We start from the raw sequence: 19,183 nt of genomic DNA, 5'->3' as shown, positions 1-19,183 counted from the left end.
CGATCTTTCTAATGCACTTTATTGCTTCTGTTCCTAGTTATGTATCATTTCAAACCCAACTTACCACTCGATCGTCTATCATGTTTTAAGGAGTCGTTGGAAGCATTTAATATCAACAATCATTTAATATTAAAAAAATGTAAGAATACTGTTAGCTTATTTTCAATCAATAAATCTACTTTTTTGCTTGGATTTTCATTAATACTTCATTAATATTTTATTAATACTAGACATATAAATAAACAATTTTGTTAAATCTTATCAAAAATAGCGTTGATTTAATAAAACTGCAACGCTTTGAAATCGCACATACGTTTATTTAATTCTCTTAAAAAATGCACGGAAGCCGAGAAAGTCGGAGAAAAAACGGCGCATCCGTTAAGTGTTAAGATAGTTGTCTCCTCTTCGAGTCAAATCGACCACTATGCCGCGGGGGTGTTCAATTCATTGACACGGATAAACAAAATTTTTTTGAACTTACTCAAAACTTACTCAACTGAGAAGTCATTCTTCATCTACGACGAATTCTATAAAATAATCGTCTTCGATCAGCCGGATCGACGTAACGCCGGGTCGCGATTAAATCGCGCGGCAGTTTTTCGCGTCCAGCGCGCGCGCGCCCGCGAAAATCGGCGCGCACGTGGTCGGGATGTTTTGAAATTTCGAGCGTAGAGAACGGTGTCAGGAAAGCAGTTCTCTTTTTTCGGCGCGATAGTAGTTCCTGTTGAGAGGTGACGTCTCGCGCGCAAAGAGACGTAAACACTGGAAGAATCCATGGTGGACTATGCTCCTGAAAGCGGCCGTGGTGGGGGGGCGCGACGGCGGCGCAGACGTCACCGCCGGGCGAACATATAATCGAGCGATCGAACGGGAGCAGGCCAGTTTGCACAGACCGTTCGAGTGGAATGCGCTGTTGCGTCGTTCACCGTCGTCGACCCCACGTGAACGTCTCTCGGCGCCGTTGTTGAAACGAATTGAAACGTTGTTCACGCGAACGAACGTCCGACCGAAGATCCTTACGTAACTCAGTGTTGCGACCCCCGACGTCGGTGTTCCATTGAGAAGTTCGAGTTGTTTGAACGAACCCTCTATCTACACGTGTAATAAACATACATACACACACAGAGAGAGAAAGAAAGAAATAGAGACAGACGGCTGTGTGCGGTACGTCGAAGGGATCAACGCGCGACAGAGAAGTGTGCCGTTCCGTCGGGCCCATAAAAAAGTGAAAAACGCCAATAATGACCGATCGCAGAACATTTGTGGTTTTCGCCGCTGCCCTGGCGCTCGGGTGTCACGTCCTGTGCGTCACTGGTTCCGCGATACCCATGTGGGAGTTTCTCTCACGGGACGAGAAAGTAAGTACGCATTGTCTCAAGGTTCCGTCGTTCGCTGTTCGCGCGCGCTTCTCTCCGGCGTGCTTTCCTCCGGCGGCGCGAACGCTTCGGCGGCCGCGCGGCAGCGACGGGCTATTCGATACCATCTATGGCGAACGTTTAACAGTCGCGCATTTCCGTCTCCGTCGATTCCTACCGTTTTCGTCCGCGCGCATTTTCCACGGGACTCCTGCGCCGCCCGGCCGCGCAGTCCTCCGCGAGAGAAAAATAACAAGCGACGTGTCATCGCGTCGCGCGGCGAGTCGCACGCGCACGATATTGGGAAAATCGGACTTTCACCGAACAGCAGCATCGGCCACGCTGGAAAAATCCTTTCCTCGCGCACTTCGGTCGCGCGCTGCAGTCCGGCCGGGTGCAATTGCGCGAGCGCGTCTCGGACATTGACTTTTCTCACGACATTGCGCCGTTCTTCTCGCGCCAGTTCTCTCTCTCTCTCTTCTTCGTTTTTCTTCTTTTTTTTATCGTTCTGGTACACTCCGAGCGAACAATCGGCACGGCTACGATCGAGCAGAAAATGTTCTTCGAACTTTATCGGGAGCAATCGAAATTGCGTGACGCACAGTGGACTGGATCGAGAAATTCAGTGACATTCTGTTATAACTTTTGAACCATCAAAGATATTGCAATGAAATCTTCACCAAAAATATTGAAAAAATAGTTATTTTCAACTATAGATAATTAAATCTTGTTTGCATTTGTTAAACAATAATTTTTAATTAGTTTAACCTTGACATTTTTTGTAAAAATAAAAATTGTTCAAATATAATGTTACAAACTATTTGTAACATTACAATGCTAACGTACCTGGAATTACTAGTGGGTCCTCGTAACCAGTGTGGGTGTAATACCGACTGGAACACAGAGAGATTATCTCCGATATCATTAACCCCAAAGTAACGTAACGTTGATATCTTTAAAACGTAATAATTTACAATCTGGTTCGTCTTGGTATGTAAGTTTTACAGTATTACGTAGAGGAAAGTATCCTGAAAATATATCGTTTGTCCGAAACTGTGAGTCCTTGGCTGTCAAAAGATATTCCTTGTCGAATGTAAAGAATTTTTACGCTTTTTGTATTTTATTAAACATTATATTTTTCATATATAGGATACGATAATCTTAATTCAAGCTACTGTTTCCTAACGAGAAATATTGCCTCCTAACGTTAAAAAAGAAAGCAAAGGAAAAAATTAATTAGGTTCGTCGGGACATTGCGAGGAAAAGAAGCATATTTTTTGGCGTCAAATGTAGTGCTCAAAAGTGTTCAACTTTAAATTGTCGTATCTATTACAATTTATGATCATTTTTATTAATATTCCCACGTTCGAGGGTAATGGACATTTAACAAGCAATAAAAATTGACTGGACATCGATATGAAAAAATTAGGTTTTTGTCAAAAAGTAACTAAAATCTTCGATCCGGCCCACTGTGCGACGGTCCGAATCGGTCGCAAATTATTTTATCGTATTCACGGCACGAAGAAAAAAGTGCGTATTCGAGATAAATAATTTTTGACTCGGCGTTAATAAACTGCGATTACCAGGTCGCGGATCTTCGTGGAAAATAGAAATTTTTGAAGACGATGTGTGAGAAACAGAAATCGAATGAATGAAAATTGTTTTTTTTCGGTCGCTTTAATTCACTGAGAACAGCGGCAACGATGTTGTTAAAAATTCTTTTCACGTCTTCGCAATTTTATATTTCAGCTGCGCACTTTTTGTCGCGAATGATCGAATTTCAGCGATTACACGTGATTAGAGGAGCCGATAGAACGGCGCGATAATCGCGGTTTTCCCACGTTAACGAACGGCGGAATGTAGACTGTATATTATTATACATATATACAGAGTGTCCCAAAAATGTCTCGCAATCCGAAAGTGACGGGTTCCTCAAATCATTTGAAGCAACTTCTTGCTTTACAAAAATTTTCTCCGAGCCACCGTTAACGAGTTATTAACGAAAAACAGTGACCAATGAGAGGCGAGCTCGGCTGGCGCGAGGCGGCCGAGCCAATGAGCGAAACTGGGCTTCGTGCGCTGGTTGGCTGGGCCGCCTCGCGTCAGCCGTACTCGATTCTTATTGGTCACTGTTTTTCGTTAATAACTCGTTAACGGAAAGAAGTTGCTTCAAATGACCTGAGGAACTCGCCACTTCCGGATTGCGAGACATTTTTGGGACACCCTGTATATTATATATTTTCAGCTGTATCGCTGAAAATTCGTTCGAGTTGAATGTACCGCAGAGACGTCTCGGCGACGTTCGAATAAGTCGCGCTGAATTTCTTGCGTCGTATCTCCGCGCGACGCGCCGACGTACGTTACACGCCGAAGGTATTTCACGGTTGGGCAAGTAAAAGAAACGTGAAATTGGTTTCGTCGCGTTGCATGCAACGCGCCGGCTCGTTCAGGGCTGCGCGCGGCTCTCTAAAACCGTGCGTTTGCACGTTCGCTTGAAGTTCAAGAACGCTCTCATTATTCACGCTTCGATCGAACTTGTTGTATCGCAGCTACCGATCGACACGTAAATGGGTTAACGCAGAGGCGGGTTTAGATTTTTGCCGCCCTAGGCTAACATATCTTTGCCGCCACGCAACGTAAAGAGAAGGCGAGGCGAAGGGTGATCGCAGGCGTTTCGAATACCAGATTTAGCGTTCTTACAAAAACGTATATCATCTGTTGTTTTATTCTTCCGCGTCACTTTTCCTTGGGGGTTTCTATTTTGTTGACTTTCCAGTGTATATTCGAATGGATTTGGTCGAGAAGTCTAAAAATCGGAACCCCGAATCTAGGAATGTGATTGAAATGTAAGTCCTGAATTAATTCGTCAAAAAGTTATGCGCATCCAAAGTTGAATTTCCAGCGTTTCTTGAGAGGTTAGAGTGCCATATTGATGCGTACTCGGTCCACAGGCGTAGTTTAACGAGCGGCGCCATTGACAAATAAATTCAGGACTTATGTTAATTACGTTCGTAGATTCAGGACTTATTTTAATTACGTTCGTAGATTCAGGAATTATTTTAATTGCATTCCTAGATGCACTGGAAAGTCAAAAAACTAGATACCCACAAGAAAAAGTTTAACTTTGATCTCCATCAAATAATTAGTCCAGTCGAAATGTAATATAATATATAAGAAAAGTTAATATTTTTTGGTCGATTTGTAATGATCGGTTGTAAAACCGTTTAAGATCGTACGATATTTTATCGCGTGAAGAAAACCTAAACGCGTGCTAGGTTATGTCAAGGTTTTGTGTACAATAAGGTTATGTATAAAATAACCTTAACGGTCCGACGCCGTCATATGCGCGGCAAAGATCAATCAAATCGTAAAATCTGATAGGATACTGTGGAAAAATAAATCCGACGATTTTTATGAAAATATATAAGATGAATTTTTACGAAGTAAATTTTGTTTCTTTCGTATATATTTGATGTCAAGATCTCTAATACAGAATATCTCTTAGTATGAAAAATAGCATATACTCGGTACGATATGTAAACTTGAAATACCACTGGACTGCATTATAGGTTAACATATCCGGTATTATGTTTGCCAATGTTGCGAACAATTTTCCAGGAACCTACATTCGCCGGGTCGACGCCGTTTACTCGTTTCGCGCTAATTGTTTATACAAGACCCAAAGACTTTCTCCCGTTTCCGGAATCCTTTAAGAGACAACACAATGATCTACCATCGATCACACGTCGCCGGTCTATCTAGGTCAGTACTGGAAACCGTGCATCCTCGCCCATGTAGTCCGTCGTGATTCGAACGTGTATTACGTAGCACGCTGCACCTAAATGTGACCATTGCTTTTTACCCGACCAAACAATAATTACAAAGGAGGACTGCGACAAACAACTGTCACCAGATACAGTAATGTCTCTCTAATTGACGCCCAGATTGCGCACAAAAATGGACAAATTTGGGAAGAGAAGATACGATTATTCGAGCCTTGCGGTTTATTTTTATAGTTATAAATTGTCCACAATTATAAAAATGAACCGCAAGGCTCGAATAATCGTATCTCCTCTTCTCAAATTGTCCATTTTAGTGGACAATCTGAGCGTCAGTAAGGGAGACATTACTGTACGCGGAACAACGTATATAGTCCTCGCGCGAGAAGAAGGCTCCTTTGCGCTTATTTTCTCCCCACCCCCATATTTATTTAGCTGCCCCACTGCCGCGGCACTCGATCACTATTGGCCGAGAACGGCGGCGAAGATCGTCGTCGGTCAATTCATATTATTCGGGAAGCGCGAAGAGATTCGATTATTTGATAATTTTTACAGTAATGTCTCTCTAATTGACGCCCAGATCGCGCACAAAAATGGACAATTTGGGAAGAGGAGATACGATTATTCGAGCCTTGCGGTTTATTTTTATAGTTATAAATTGTCCACAATTATAAAAACGAGCCGCGGGGCTCGAATAATCGTATCTCGTCTTCCCAAATTGTCCAATTTAGTGGACACTCTAAGTGTCAGTAAGGGAGACATTACTGTACGTTGCGCATTCGAGAAATACAAAGGCACTTTAGAGGACCATAGCGTGTCGTCGAGCCAGTTACTGTGGGGTGACCAATTGCTGTGGCCAATTTGTTTGTTTTCAGGCATAATCGACTTTATATTTATCGAATAAAAGATATGAAATTATTGCATTCGAACGCAAACGAAATAACAGAATGAAAAGATTTAATACGTCTTATTCGATGCATATAAAGCTAATTGTATTTATATTATATGTTAATGATGTACTGACAATAGATATTAAATTTTTTTATTCAAAAGTAAACGATACAAAAGAATGAAAAGATTTAATGTATCTTATTCGGTGCATATAAAGTTATTTATGTTTACATTACATGTCAATATGATGCATTAATAAAAGATATTAAATTGTTTTATTCGAAAATGAACGAAACCAAAGAACAGAAAAATTTAACGTGTCTTAATCGATGCATACAAAATTAATTTTATTTATATCACATGTTAACGATGTACCGATAAGAGACGTTAAATTGTTTTATTCGAAAGTAAACGAAATAAGAGAATAAAAGATTGAATATCTCCCTTTTTCGATAAATATAAAATTAATCGTGACCGAGAACGTACCAAAGGCACACAGCAATTGGTCACCCCACTGTCCCATAGACTACTATCGGGCATCGAGAAACGAATTTAGCCCATTTGTTGTTGTTTCGCATAACATTCGCAGTGATTGGTAACGACGTGAAACGAGACGATCGGTCAAACGAAATCGATTTAATATGAAAAAGAGGCGGCATTGAGAAACTTCTGAAAAAGATTCCACCCGTTATGCAAGCGAGTCTGTCATCACCGGTCGCATGTCGCGTTCCTCCCCTCCCCCCTACCCCCCGCGTGCCGTAAGTTTTTCGAGAGGGCCCGAGGAAGCTGTTACAAAAAACTGTCATTAGAAATTCTAAGGTCGGCCCGTAAGCGTAATCGGTACGGCCATAGAAGGGGCGCGCGTGTGTGTGTGTGGACATCGATTATTGCGCTTTATGTAGGAACGCGAACGGGGGCATGTTTCGTCGCGTCGACGCGACGCGACGCGACACGACGGTTAGAATTTATCGTGACGAAAACGACAAAAAAAGGCGGCTATCGCAATCAGGTCCGATACGTGACGGACGGGACGGGCCGGGCCGGGCCGGGCCGCGACACGCATATATATTTGTTTGTTATAACTGTCGTGTAACCGATATCCCGTGCGTTACACATTGCCGAGTTTCACCGGACGCGCGCGGAATGCATTGGCGTACGGAATGGAAAACAGCTTTCGCGATGTATGTATCGGTACTTCGCCGCGGACACATAAAGGAACCAACGGCAATTTCTACGGACTTTTGCAACTACGGTAGAACCTCGATTATCCGATGCAATGAATCACGCAGGTCATTCTGTTCGAACAATGGAACAGCTATATTATGAAAACGTCGGATTAAATATTCTTCCGTACAGATCGTTTTATATTGATCTGTTCGCGTATACAATGGTGTTTAAAAATAAAGAATTTAGGTATCATTAGTTCGGATATTCGAGGTTCTACCGTAGTTGCAAAAGTCCGTAGAAATTGCCGTTGCGGTTGTACAATAGACTTTGAAATAATTCTTTGCTTGAACTAGACACTCAGGTCCCATTTATTATATTTATTTGAAAGGTCCATTCTTTAGTAGACGCTTTTACATGCATTCGTGGTTTAAAAATAAATATCTACCAACAATATCGTTGCCTAGTTGATATCACACGTGTTGTACACGTTTAGGAAACTATACACTGTGGATAGAATGAAATGGAGGTATTCAGCTGATTTCTGACAATTTATTTATTTATTTATTTATTCATTTATTTATTTATTCATTTATTTATTTATTTATTCATTTATTTATTTATTCATTTATTTATTTATTCATTTATTTATTTATTCATTCATTTATTTATTTATTTATTCATTTATTTATTGAATATACATGGTAGTCCAAAAAGGTCTCGTAATCCAGTAATAGGGGATTCCTGAGGTGATTTGAAGTAACTTTTTCCTTAGCGAAAATGCGATCCGCGGCTTCGTTTACGAGTTATTAGTGAAAAACAGTGACCAATGAGAGGCGAGCTCGGTTAGCGTGAGGCGGCCGAGCCAATGAGCGGAACTGGGCATCGCGCGCTCGTTGGCTCGGCCGCTTCGCGTCAGTCGAGCTTACCTCTCATTGGCCACTGCTTTTTCGTTAATAACTCGTAAACGATGCCTCGGAGAAAATTTTTGTAAAGGAGAAAGTTGCTTCGAATGATCTCGGGAATCCCTCATTTCCCGCTTGAACAATAATTTTGGGACACCCTGCATACGAAAAGATACCCATTAGTTATAGAATTACAAGAAAAAAAAGATGAAAAATATACAGAGGTTTAGAATAACTTTTGATACAGAGTGGTAAAAAAAAAAAAATAAGATAACCGCAATACCTTAGAATTAATATTATATATTATAATATATAATAATTATAATATAATATTATATATTATAATATATAATAATTATAATATAATATTATATATTATAATATATAATAATTATAATATAATATTATATATTATAATATATAATAATTATAATATAATATTATATATTATATTATTACGTAATGCGTCTTAAATTCTGTTTGAAAAAGCCCAGTGGAAGATTGAAAAGTAAATACAATAAAATGAAGCGAAATTAGTACGAGATTAATAATGCGAAAACGCGTTCGCCGGAGAAACGAGTGAAAATGCGATTGAAAAGATTACCGGAACGATCGCGATTGCTATAAAATTACGGGTCTACTCGGTGCTCCTTTTATTTTAGCCTGTTCATCTAACCGGAACGTTTTGTTCCAGATGAGCCACCTGTTCCGGATGTTCAGCCAGCAGGTGGCCAAGTTCTGCGCCGATTCCTCGATGCCGGACTGCAACAAAAATCTGTTGGTCTCCTGCCTAAGGAATTTGGCGAACATGGACGACGCTGTTCTCGATAAACTGGACCCGTATCAGCACGGCGCGAAGGAAATGAGTAAGCGATATTAACTCGTCTAGAAAATTTCGGTCATCTTTGCAGTCCGGTCGAAGAGTGTGCTGCGTACGATTGTAATAACAGCACGAGCCTTCGGCCCGGTGGATGCGACGGATTCCTGAGGTAATTTCAAGTAACTTTTTCCTTAGCGAAAATGCAATCCGCCGCTCCCTTTACGAGTTATCAACTAAAAACACTGACCAATCGGAGAACGACTGCGGCCGGCGACTTGCCCTTGCGGCCAATGCTGCATCGCGCCGGCTAGCTGCCACAGCGGCAGTGATCGCGAGGGCAGGGCGTCAGCGGTCTCTCATTGGTCAGCGTTTTTCGCGAATAACTCATGAACGGAGCCTCGCAGAAAATTTTTGCAAAGGAAAAAGTTGCTTCAAATGACCTCAGGAATCCTCCATTTCTAGATTGAGAGATATTTTTGGGTCACCCTGTATGTATAGTCGTGGGCGTAGAAAATCGAGTTGAAAAATTCGTGGAGCTCGCGTGCCTCGCGTACAGACGAAGTAGAAGTGGCGAATCATGGCCAGACTCGCCAGTCATTGTGTATCCAATAGCGCGGATTCGTTGGGGATATTGAAACTGGTTTTTCTCGGAAACGGTGCTTGATAGGGAAAAAAGAAATTGCAGTCTAGATTTCCTTTTCGTAATTACATGGTAATTACATTCGTTAGCCAGTTAGCTGTTTTTGCCGAGTATGCTCGTAATAGCAGATAATATCTCTATTTGTTCGTGACGAATTTCTTGGTGAAAAATGAGCCAAACAAAATTCTTTACTAAATTATATATTTCATGAACGAAGTGTTGTATTTGAACGAAATGTGAAAAAAAGATCAAACAGTATAATTAATACAGTATAATTAATAAATGTTACGGATTTTATGCATTTATTGCAAACATAAAATAAACATAGAATAATGAAGATATTGGAAGAATTTTGTTATGAAAGTATCTGTTACATTATTTTTTACCGATTAAAATTATTGAACGAAGAAACGCATTGTTATTCAATTCTTGTTTTATACGATAAAACGTCAACATTTTTATTTTGCATAAAGATTCGCAGTCTAATCATGAAAGTGACTTGGACATTTTTCAAAGACAATACAACAGCTAACTGGTTAAAATGTGGCAGTACATGCAAATGCGCAAAACACTGTAATCATTGTATAAAGAAAAAACAGCCGAGTGATATTGGATAATCGTTCGAACATTAGTACGAATAGTGATTGACTATTCATGATCCATTAACACGCTTGTTTTTTTGTTTGTCTTTCATTATAGTCTGGAGCGCTATGGTGAAGAACGGATTTTCTACTAGGATCGGCCACGAGCATGATGATTCCTACTTCACAACCGGATCCGATCCATTAGGTGCGTGTGTAACTTGAATTTTGAGAAATCATTTCTTCCTGTAGATCATATTACAGATATCGAACAATTTCTTTCGATTATCTTGCAAGATTTGGGATATATTGACCTAGAAAATATTTGGACGGAATATATTGACTGAATATACTGACACAGGAAATATATTGACGGTATATATTGACTGAATATATTGAGTCAGGAAATGTATTGTCTTAAAAAATATATTGACGGAATATGTCGACTCAGAAAATATATTGACGGAATATATCGACTTAGAAAATATATATTGGTGGAATATATTGACTCGGAAAATACATTTACTCAGAGAAGTAGCTCGTTCGTTAAACCGGCATTGCAATCTCGCATCTTGAAAGGTTAATGGCGCAAAAGTCGAGCAAAACGATAAATTAGAAAATCGCTGGATGTTGTTCGCTTGAAATTAGTGGTGCAGCAGAGGAAATACCCAACATCGATCGGACAGTTCGAAAATGTTCTTGAACTAGCATGCAAGTCCCCTGTCTATCACAGCCGTAGTTCGCGTAAAAGATAACTGGCCGGGCTGTTTGAAAAGTAATTAACGAGTGAAAGTTCTAATCGATGGAAAATCGAAACCCGTTTGAGAATGAGATTAGACCGTTTCGTCGGGGCACGTTAGGCGCGCGCGCACGATCACCGGCGGTTCACGCTAATTAACCTTTACATTAACCGTGAAAATTGAAATCGCACGGCAGCCGCCGGGAAAAATCACTGATCGTTGGGATCAGAGAGAGAGAGAGAGAGAGAGAGAGAGAGAGAGAGAGAGAGGCCGTTCGATGTCCGTGACCCGAGACGGACGAAAACAAATGGCGGCGACGCGCCGGTCGCGAGAAAGTTCCAGCCACCGTCTCAATCGCTTTCGTTACACTAGAAAGTTTTTTTTTCATCTTTTTTTCCTCCCTCCCCCCGAACGAGATCGCGTTTTGATAGCGGCGACGCTCGTTTCTCGGATCGACCGCTTTTCTTCGGTGCACTTTCACCCGATCCGTTGCGGCGATCATCGGAGATTTTGGTGTTCCCGGTCTAGGGTGAAGGGACCAATTACTGTGCCCTGTTGGTAGCCTTCACGAGCTTTCGCTGCTGAACACAACTTTAACAATTTAAAATTGTAATAATTATGAAGACACTTTCGTGAGAAATTATTGAATAAAATACTTTGTTGCAGCAATTGCAATCAGAAAAACTTTACACAAGTTGATTTTTACTAAAAATTGCTACACCATTTCCAAAAGAATTTCCACGTTATTAAAATTTTCATACTTTTGTCAAATAATAGAAGTAATAACGTACAGTATAAATAAATTATATAACTTATAGTATAACTTATATAATTAAATATAAATCTATTATTAAAATAATAACAGAATTTAAATAAAAATATAATATTAACTTATAGTATAACTTAATACTATTTTTTATTTAAGTTCTATTTCATACGTGTCAAATAAAAACAATCATACCAAATGGAAATACTGTAGAAACAAATGGCTTCATTCTCGCGTTAAAATAGCCTCCAGTGCAAAGGGTTAATTTCAAAGTTTCTTTTATCGGTAGAAATTTTTTCACGGCACAAGTGTCGCGTCTCCTTCGAATGTTAGGCTTTACTGAAAATTTCGAGAATTCGAAATTCAAAAAATTGAAATAATTTTCTGGTATTTTCGGAATTTCCAAATTAATAATATAATTTAATATTATATAATCTATATAATATTAAATATATAATATATATTATATAATTTAATAAAATAATTTTAACAAATAAATAATTGATCGTATTTAAATGAAAAAATTTGACGTCTCTCTAATTGGTTGTTCCGCAGCAACTGGTTCCACTACCCTAGTTGCATAAAAAAACGGATGCCGCGAACGGAACACCGGAGATGCTGCGGACGTCGAGAAAGAGGTCAATTTCTTCAAAAGCACTTTCACGTTTTCTCCGACGGAAACCAGCGCGCGCGCGCTCGCGCTTTCCTGCACGAAACAAGATCGAAAAGAAACCAATTCGTTGAACGTACCGATTAGAAACGCACTTTAAAAAAGAGAATAAAAAGAACAGCTCCATTTCCGCGGCACGAAATTGCGGAGAAGTTTCACTCGTGCTGGAACCCGCGCGCGCGTACGCATTCCCGAGCATGCATATGGATCTTCATACATATTCCGCCGCGATCCATCGAATTTCACTTCCTTTCACGATCAGCACGGCCGATAAGTTTTTCCGACAACGGTGTATGTATTTAAGTGATTGAAATTAGCGTCGGATTACGCGGGATTAAAAACTATCGTAAGATATATCTTCGGGTGTATCTTCAGGTCTATCTTCAGGTATAAATCATCGGATATATCCTCTTGAAGAACGTAGGTAATAGTCGATCGTTCGTTCGCGGTTCTTATACAGTCTGTGTAAAAAGTACTCGTACATCTTTTAAAACGGACTAACAATTTTATAAATGGGCCAAGCGATCTAAACTTTTTTTGGAGGGGGGGATGTTATAGAGAGGGATTAGTTCACTATACAGGGTGTCCTGAAAATGTCTCGCAATCCGAAAATGGGAGGTTCCTGCGGTCATTTGAAGCAACTTTTTCCTTTGCGAAAATTTTCTCCGAGGCTTCGTTTACGAGTTATTAACGAAAAACACTGCCCAATACGAGGCAAGCTCGGCTGGAGCGCGACGGCCCAGCCAACGAGTGCACGGAGCCCAGTTCTGCTCATTGGCTCGGCCGTCTCGCGCCAAATGAACTCGCTTCTGATTGGTCACTGTTTTTCGTTAATAACTCGTAAACGAAGCCGCGGATTACATTTTCGCTAAGGATAAAATTGCTTCAAACCACCTCAGGAATCCCCTACTTTCGGATTGCGAGACATTTTTGGGACACCCTGTATAATAATGGCTAAAAAGTTGTTTTCAAAAATTGCAATTAGTTCGAGCGCCAGAGAAAAGTAGAAAACTCGCATCTTTTAATTATTCAATCCGAGATTTCAACGAAATTTCCAGCATGTAGATAAGTCACCAAGAGCTACCAAAAAACGCCTTATTCAAATTTTAATTCTAGGATCAGATAAATAAATTTTCCTTCTTTTGTCACTCCAACTAATTTCTGAAAACAATTTTTTAGCCACTGTTTAGTAAACCGATCCCTCTAACACGTCAACAAAAAGATCGCCTGGCCGTATTATAAAAAAGTAATTCCATTTTTGAAAGGTCCGCGAACACTTTTTACGCCGACTGTAACTCAGCGAAATTTCGTCGTTGTCGGCGACACCGTCGGAACATTCGAGCGACTTCTCTCGCCCGACGCAGGCTCTTGCGGTGTCTAGAGCGTTCGGATAGCAGAGCGCTAAAATATGTTAACGAGAACGGAGCGACAGCTGCGCCGAGGACCGTTACGAAATTCATTTGAAATCGTCCCGAATGAATGAGATTCCCGCGGTGACTCCATCGAGGTGTCCTCACGCGAATGATAATCGCGATCCGACGATCGAACTGCCGGAAGTAGGAACTACCGATGCGGCCCGGCGTGAAAATATTGCCCATTCGATTATCATAACGCGGAGGTCGCGTCTCGGTTTAAAAAGTGGCTATCGCGCCCGGCGTACACGCAACGGCGAGCGCGATTTAACTAGTTAGCTGTGACGCCTCCATTTCAGAGCGATGACGAGTATACTCGTCAAACACAATGTAAGTGTCGTTGTTAAAATATTGGATCAAAAAGACGGTTTTATTTGATAAAATTAACAATTTCATTACTAATATTTACTTATTCGCTTGACGTTAACAAATATACCATATACATAATAAACGAAAAACCCAGGGATAATCGAATACTTATAAAAGTTAAAAATTCAAATTGCTGCTGTAGAGAGAGAGAGAGTGGTATTTAGCAAAGCAAGGAACAGTATACAGTATGTTCCAAAAATGTCTCGCAATCCGAAAGTGGGGGATTCCTGAAATGATTTGAAGCAACTTTATCCTTAGCGAAAATGCAATCCGCGGCTTCGTTTACGAGTTATTAACGAAAAACAGTGACCAATCAGAGGCGAGATCATTTGGCGCGAGACGGCCGAGCCAATGAGCAGAACTGGGCTCCGTGCACTTGTTGGCTGGACCGTCGCGCTCCAGCCGAGCTCGCCTCGTATTGGGCAGTGTTTTTCGTTAATAACTCGTAAACGAAGCCTCGGAGAAAATTTTCGCAAAGGAAAAAGTTGCTTCAAATGACCGCAGGAACCTCCCATTTCCGGATTGCGAGACATTTTTGGGACATTCTGTATAATGGCGCTTTGCACGTCCAACACCAATAACGTGATTTTTTCTAATTTTATTTTTATAACAATGCAACTTCTTGCAGGATTGGCCTGAAAATATTTTGAACATCTTGAAATTTCAGAAAATGTTTTTGTTTTCCATAAAATTACAATTTAAATAGCCAATGATCGCTACTTCTTATGCGCGACGAGTATACTCGTCGTGTCACAAAATATTGCCATTTCTCCATGACGACTATACTCGTCGAACACAGCTAACTGATTAAACGTGGCCGATCGTGCCAAAAATATTTACGACGGAAAGAGTTGAAAAGTTCGCGCACCGTAACGACTCCGTGTCCCCTTTACCGGCTAAAACCGTGTCTCGTTAATTTTCGAATCATCTTCGCTCGATGGATCGCGCATCGATCCGATCGATTCACTATGCGCATAATTGATTCCAGCCATGTTTATTCCACCTGCTACACCGCACCTTCATTTGCAATTCGCGTTATGTCACGCGAGGACTCGAGGACTAGAAATTCGTCTCGGTAATCGCGTTCAGCTTCTCTCGCTATTTTTCAAATCGCTGGAAACGCATTCTTTCACTCGTCGCGATCGATTCTTTTTGCAGGATATTTCAACGTGTCAGACGTCGGATTTTTCTGCGGAATATAAATTTTACGCTCTCCTAAGAAATAGAAATTGAATAAAAATAAATGTTGTTCCTCTTAATAATCTTAATAAGCAGCGAGACAATAGACGATGCTGTAAGATCCGAAACGAGACATTGCATAAATTGTTTACCTGACTGCTGGCTCTCTGATTCTCTGTCGGTGTATTAATACTATGTTTTGTTCTTTATTGTAAAAAATGGGCGCCATAATTCTTCCGCCATTCTTCCATAACCTAAACGTGAAAACGGTGTCGGCTCGAACGCCGAGAATTCCGCGAGCTGTAACGCGACTAACGTGAAACGTCTTTTCAGCTACCAGCGACAGCGAGACGAACGGCCTGAGCGAAGAGACGGAGCCGTCGCACGATTACGTTCGGCCGCCCGCGGAGCACACAGGCCCGTACTTGGTCGGGCCGATGGTGATCCGTGTTTACCCGGATGGACGGCCGGTGCCTGAGGACTCGACGCGCCCGTTGCCGCGGGACGAGGACGTCGACGAGTACAGATCGTCTCGCGTGCCGTCGATCGAGGAACTCGAGGCGGACGGCCGGAGCTCGTTCTACGGAAAACGATCCAAGGGTAACACGTTTCCCGAGGCTAAGAATCATCGGCGTCACACGCCGTTCGACAGGCGGCTGCTGCAAGAGGTCGTCGCTAAACGCAAGATCCGTTACTACTGAGGGAGCGAGACTCATCGCTGAGGAATGTACCTTCGGACGCCGGAAATGACGGACGCGAACGAGGAACCGCGTGTCGCGCAACGAACGCCGTGTTCCCGCTTGGTTCGACCGTTTCGCCGGGTCGGCTTGTACGACTCGCACGCGTGCAGATCGTTCGGAACGATGTGATTGGTGATCCGAACGCCGGAGACCGAACTTTCGATGTGCTCGCACGAGCGAAGATGCCGCGGACTTGATCAAGGGTCGTCAAAACGCCTGTAAACGGTGTTCGCACAGAGTGCACCGTCCGACTGGAACTGTAGGCTCTTTCACGGCGCAAGTTGGAGACAGAATTATCCGTTACGTAGTTGTAGGGGGATTCGTTGTGTACACGATAGAATTCGTTTCCGATAGATGTCGCTGATTATACAGGGTATCCCAAAAATGTCTCTCAATCCGAAAGTGGCGGGTTCCTTAGGTCATTCGAAGCAACTTTTTCCTTTATAAAAATTTTCTCCGAGGCATCGTTTACGAGTTATTAACGAAAAAGCAGTGACCAATGAGAGGCGAGCTCGGCTGGCGCGAGGCGACTGGCGCGTCAACCGTACTCGATTCTTATTGGTCACTGTTTTTCGTTAACGGTGCCTCGGAGAAAATTTTTGTAAAGGAAGAAGTTGCTTCAAATGATCCGAGGAACCCGCCATTTCCGGATTACGAGACACTTTTGGGACACCCTGTAGAATTTAGTCTTATATGGATTGCTTGTTCGTCGATAATAGTATAGGAGGAAATTTGTCTGCAAGAAAAATTTTGGTCGGTAGTGTACGTAACTAACGAGCGAATCGGTGATATTCTTGAAACAGCTAGGCATTGTTAAACATCCATTGATACACTCGTGAACATAGAGTTAGCGACGGTGAGTTTAAAAAGACTGCTCCTACGAACGACATTCTCACGTTTCACTTAATTAGTAATTAATTAATGATAGACCTCGTCGATCTTCAAAATAATTTCGACGTACGCAATGAGGCACGAGCTGTTAGATGACGATTGGTCGGCCATTAAGGCTCTATAATTTCATCGTTGTTGATTTTTCGTTCGCGTAAATTTCTCATAATTCGCTGTACATAGTTCGCTTACGTGTACAATTGAACCGCTTTCACGCACGAATAATTGCCGACCATGAATACCTTCGATCATGCACACCTTCTCATTCATTTACCTATTTATTTCATCGTCCCTGTAATTGTTATTTATTGTCGCATCGTTACCCGTCTAGAATTCTGATCGATAATCGATTATAATTTCATGAATTAAATGTGCTCGTTATCTGATCCCGCGAGAGATTTTTTTATGACAATCGCATCATCGAGTTCTTCTTTTTCTAAGATGTTATACGCCGAACGTGGCGTATAAAGGAACTTACCTCGCTGAAAAATTTTGTTTCATGTTTAGCGCGAAATGTATGTATTTATAATATTAAACGAAACATATTTTTTATGCGTACGACGTGTTATTGTAATTTATAGAAGTCATACACGATTCAGTTTCCATGGTTAAAACGAGATTGTTTGTTATCGATAAATCGCATTACTCTTTATTCGCAGAATTGAGAGAAGAAATATCTATCGTATAGATAAATTTATCGGATAACTGTTAGATTTGTATGCGCATAATGCACGTGATATTTTATGACAACACATCGCATAGTTCTTTTTTCATTTTTATCTACTAAAGAGTTTTTTTTTATACGTGTATGTGTATAATAGTAATCTAGATTTTATATAACAAGTTTCGTACTTATATACATACGTAAAACTATATTAGATTGCTATTAACGAGAACATTTGAAAGCGCAATACGCCGGACAGCGAACAAATTATATTCATAAATTTGTATAGATGACTTTAAATAAAATGTGATACTTCAATTCGATAATATTGTGTGCTCCCTTTAATTCTCTATAATTTATAAAAATAATTTCTCAGAAATATTTAATCGACTTGCTGGGTAATTAGAAATGCTTGATAATTGTATGACACTTCTATTTTAGTAAGCAATAAAAATTTTTATATGTGAAAAAGAGACTAAAAGAATGAGAGAGGGACCTCAAAGTTACAAAAATGTGTAACGGAATTTTCTGCATCTATATTATGCGTGAAAAGATTATTTGTTATTGCAAATACAAAGAACAGATAATTCTTACCCTCTTTGCTATAAAAAAAAACAATATTAAATCCGGTACGAATCATCTACCGCTAAAAATATAAAATTACCGCCGTCACACGTAGCGGTAAACCGCTCAAACTGTTTGCCAAAATCAACTGTAGATAATTTGCCTACCACTTGCCTACTCTACATTATCGTCTGTGGTTAAATTCGCAGAACAGTTTGAGCATTTTGTCGCTGCATGTTCTGGCGCTGTACGGATCCCGTAACTCTGTTTCGAAATTTCACCACAAGCGGCGCCACCGATCACAAATGGCGCTATTTGTCAATTTTCTTGAGCAGATAATAATTTGTGCCGGACTTTACATTGTATCTTACGACAAAAGCGACAAGATCTCTATGCCTCCAACAATAAATTACCTTTTCTTGAATCAGGTATAGGTGCAGAATATTCTGTAGCCGTTAAATGTCTCAGAAAAGGGGGTTTCAAATACGATAGAAGTACGATTATGTGTTTTTAATAATTATGTGTCTTACGATGAAAATAATCTTTCTAACCATTGTTAGTCCATGGAATGATTCGTCCTTGTTAAACATCGTGTTTTACCGTATCGTGTTTCAAATACTGTCGCGCTTTCCAATGTTGAAACCGAAGGGAGTGGCAACGCTGTCTATATGTGGTGCGTCAAGGTATTCCAGTGGATTGAAAATGTACCTGTGATCGGGTTCACATGAGCGTTGATTTCACGCACCCGACGTTGCATAAAATTTAACGTTACGTACCACGTTACGGCGGAATCGCAACGTTTATGCAGGCTGCAACGCGCATCAAACAATAGCATGTGATTGAACAAGACTGGTATGGCCCAGGCCTTAAATGTCATTGACCGACGACCCTTGAACCATAAATGTACAGTAATGGGACCTACTTTCGCACACCTCCAGGCTACAGCCTGATCCATTAGCAAGGGCGATACAGAAATTTTCTTTGCTCTGATTGGCTGACGATTCACTATCGAGACAGGATTCACTGCGGATTGGGCGCGCCAGCATAGGGAGTAAG

The 19,183-nt window shown here is 41.0% G+C and overlaps 1 protein-coding gene and 1 long non-coding RNA gene across 4 annotated transcripts; one reads left to right on the top strand and one right to left on the bottom strand.

The window, feature by feature from the left end:
- The first annotated feature begins 869 nt into the window (after nucleotides 1-869).
- Reg-5 (Rhythmically expressed gene 5) lies at nucleotides 870-17,889 on the top strand. Of its 3 annotated transcripts, XM_033472608.2 has the most exons (5): nucleotides 3,914-4,061; nucleotides 4,974-5,117; nucleotides 8,789-8,960; nucleotides 10,254-10,343; nucleotides 15,605-17,889. In XM_033472608.2, exons 3-5 carry the CDS (start codon nucleotides 8,789-8,791, stop codon nucleotides 15,970-15,972), a joined length of 630 nt encoding a protein of 209 aa, XP_033328499.1. In that variant the 5' UTR covers nucleotides 3,914-4,061; nucleotides 4,974-5,117; the 3' UTR covers nucleotides 15,973-17,889. The 3 variants fall into 3 exon arrangements, with proteins under 3 accessions (XP_033328497.1, XP_033328499.1, XP_033328500.1); XM_033472606.2 differs by lacking the exons at nucleotides 3,914-4,061; nucleotides 4,974-5,117 and adding an exon at nucleotides 870-1,358; XM_033472609.2 differs by lacking the exon at nucleotides 3,914-4,061 and having other exon boundaries at nucleotides 4,791-5,117.
- LOC117221563 (uncharacterized) lies at nucleotides 14,075-15,609 on the bottom strand. Its single transcript, XR_004490531.2, has 2 exons — nucleotides 15,424-15,609; nucleotides 14,075-15,307 (listed from the first exon to the last, which is right to left on the bottom strand). It is a non-coding gene; the product is annotated as an uncharacterized LOC117221563 (long non-coding RNA).
- Nucleotides 17,890-19,183: the final 1,294 nt, after the last annotated feature.

This window comes from Megalopta genalis, chromosome 1 (genome assembly GCF_051020955.1).
Source record: "Megalopta genalis isolate 19385.01 chromosome 1, iyMegGena1_principal, whole genome shotgun sequence".
NCBI classification, from domain to species: domain Eukaryota; kingdom Metazoa; phylum Arthropoda; class Insecta; order Hymenoptera; family Halictidae; genus Megalopta; species Megalopta genalis.
Note: the sequence above shows the minus strand (reverse complement) of the source record. Positions and strands in the feature narration are given on the sequence as shown.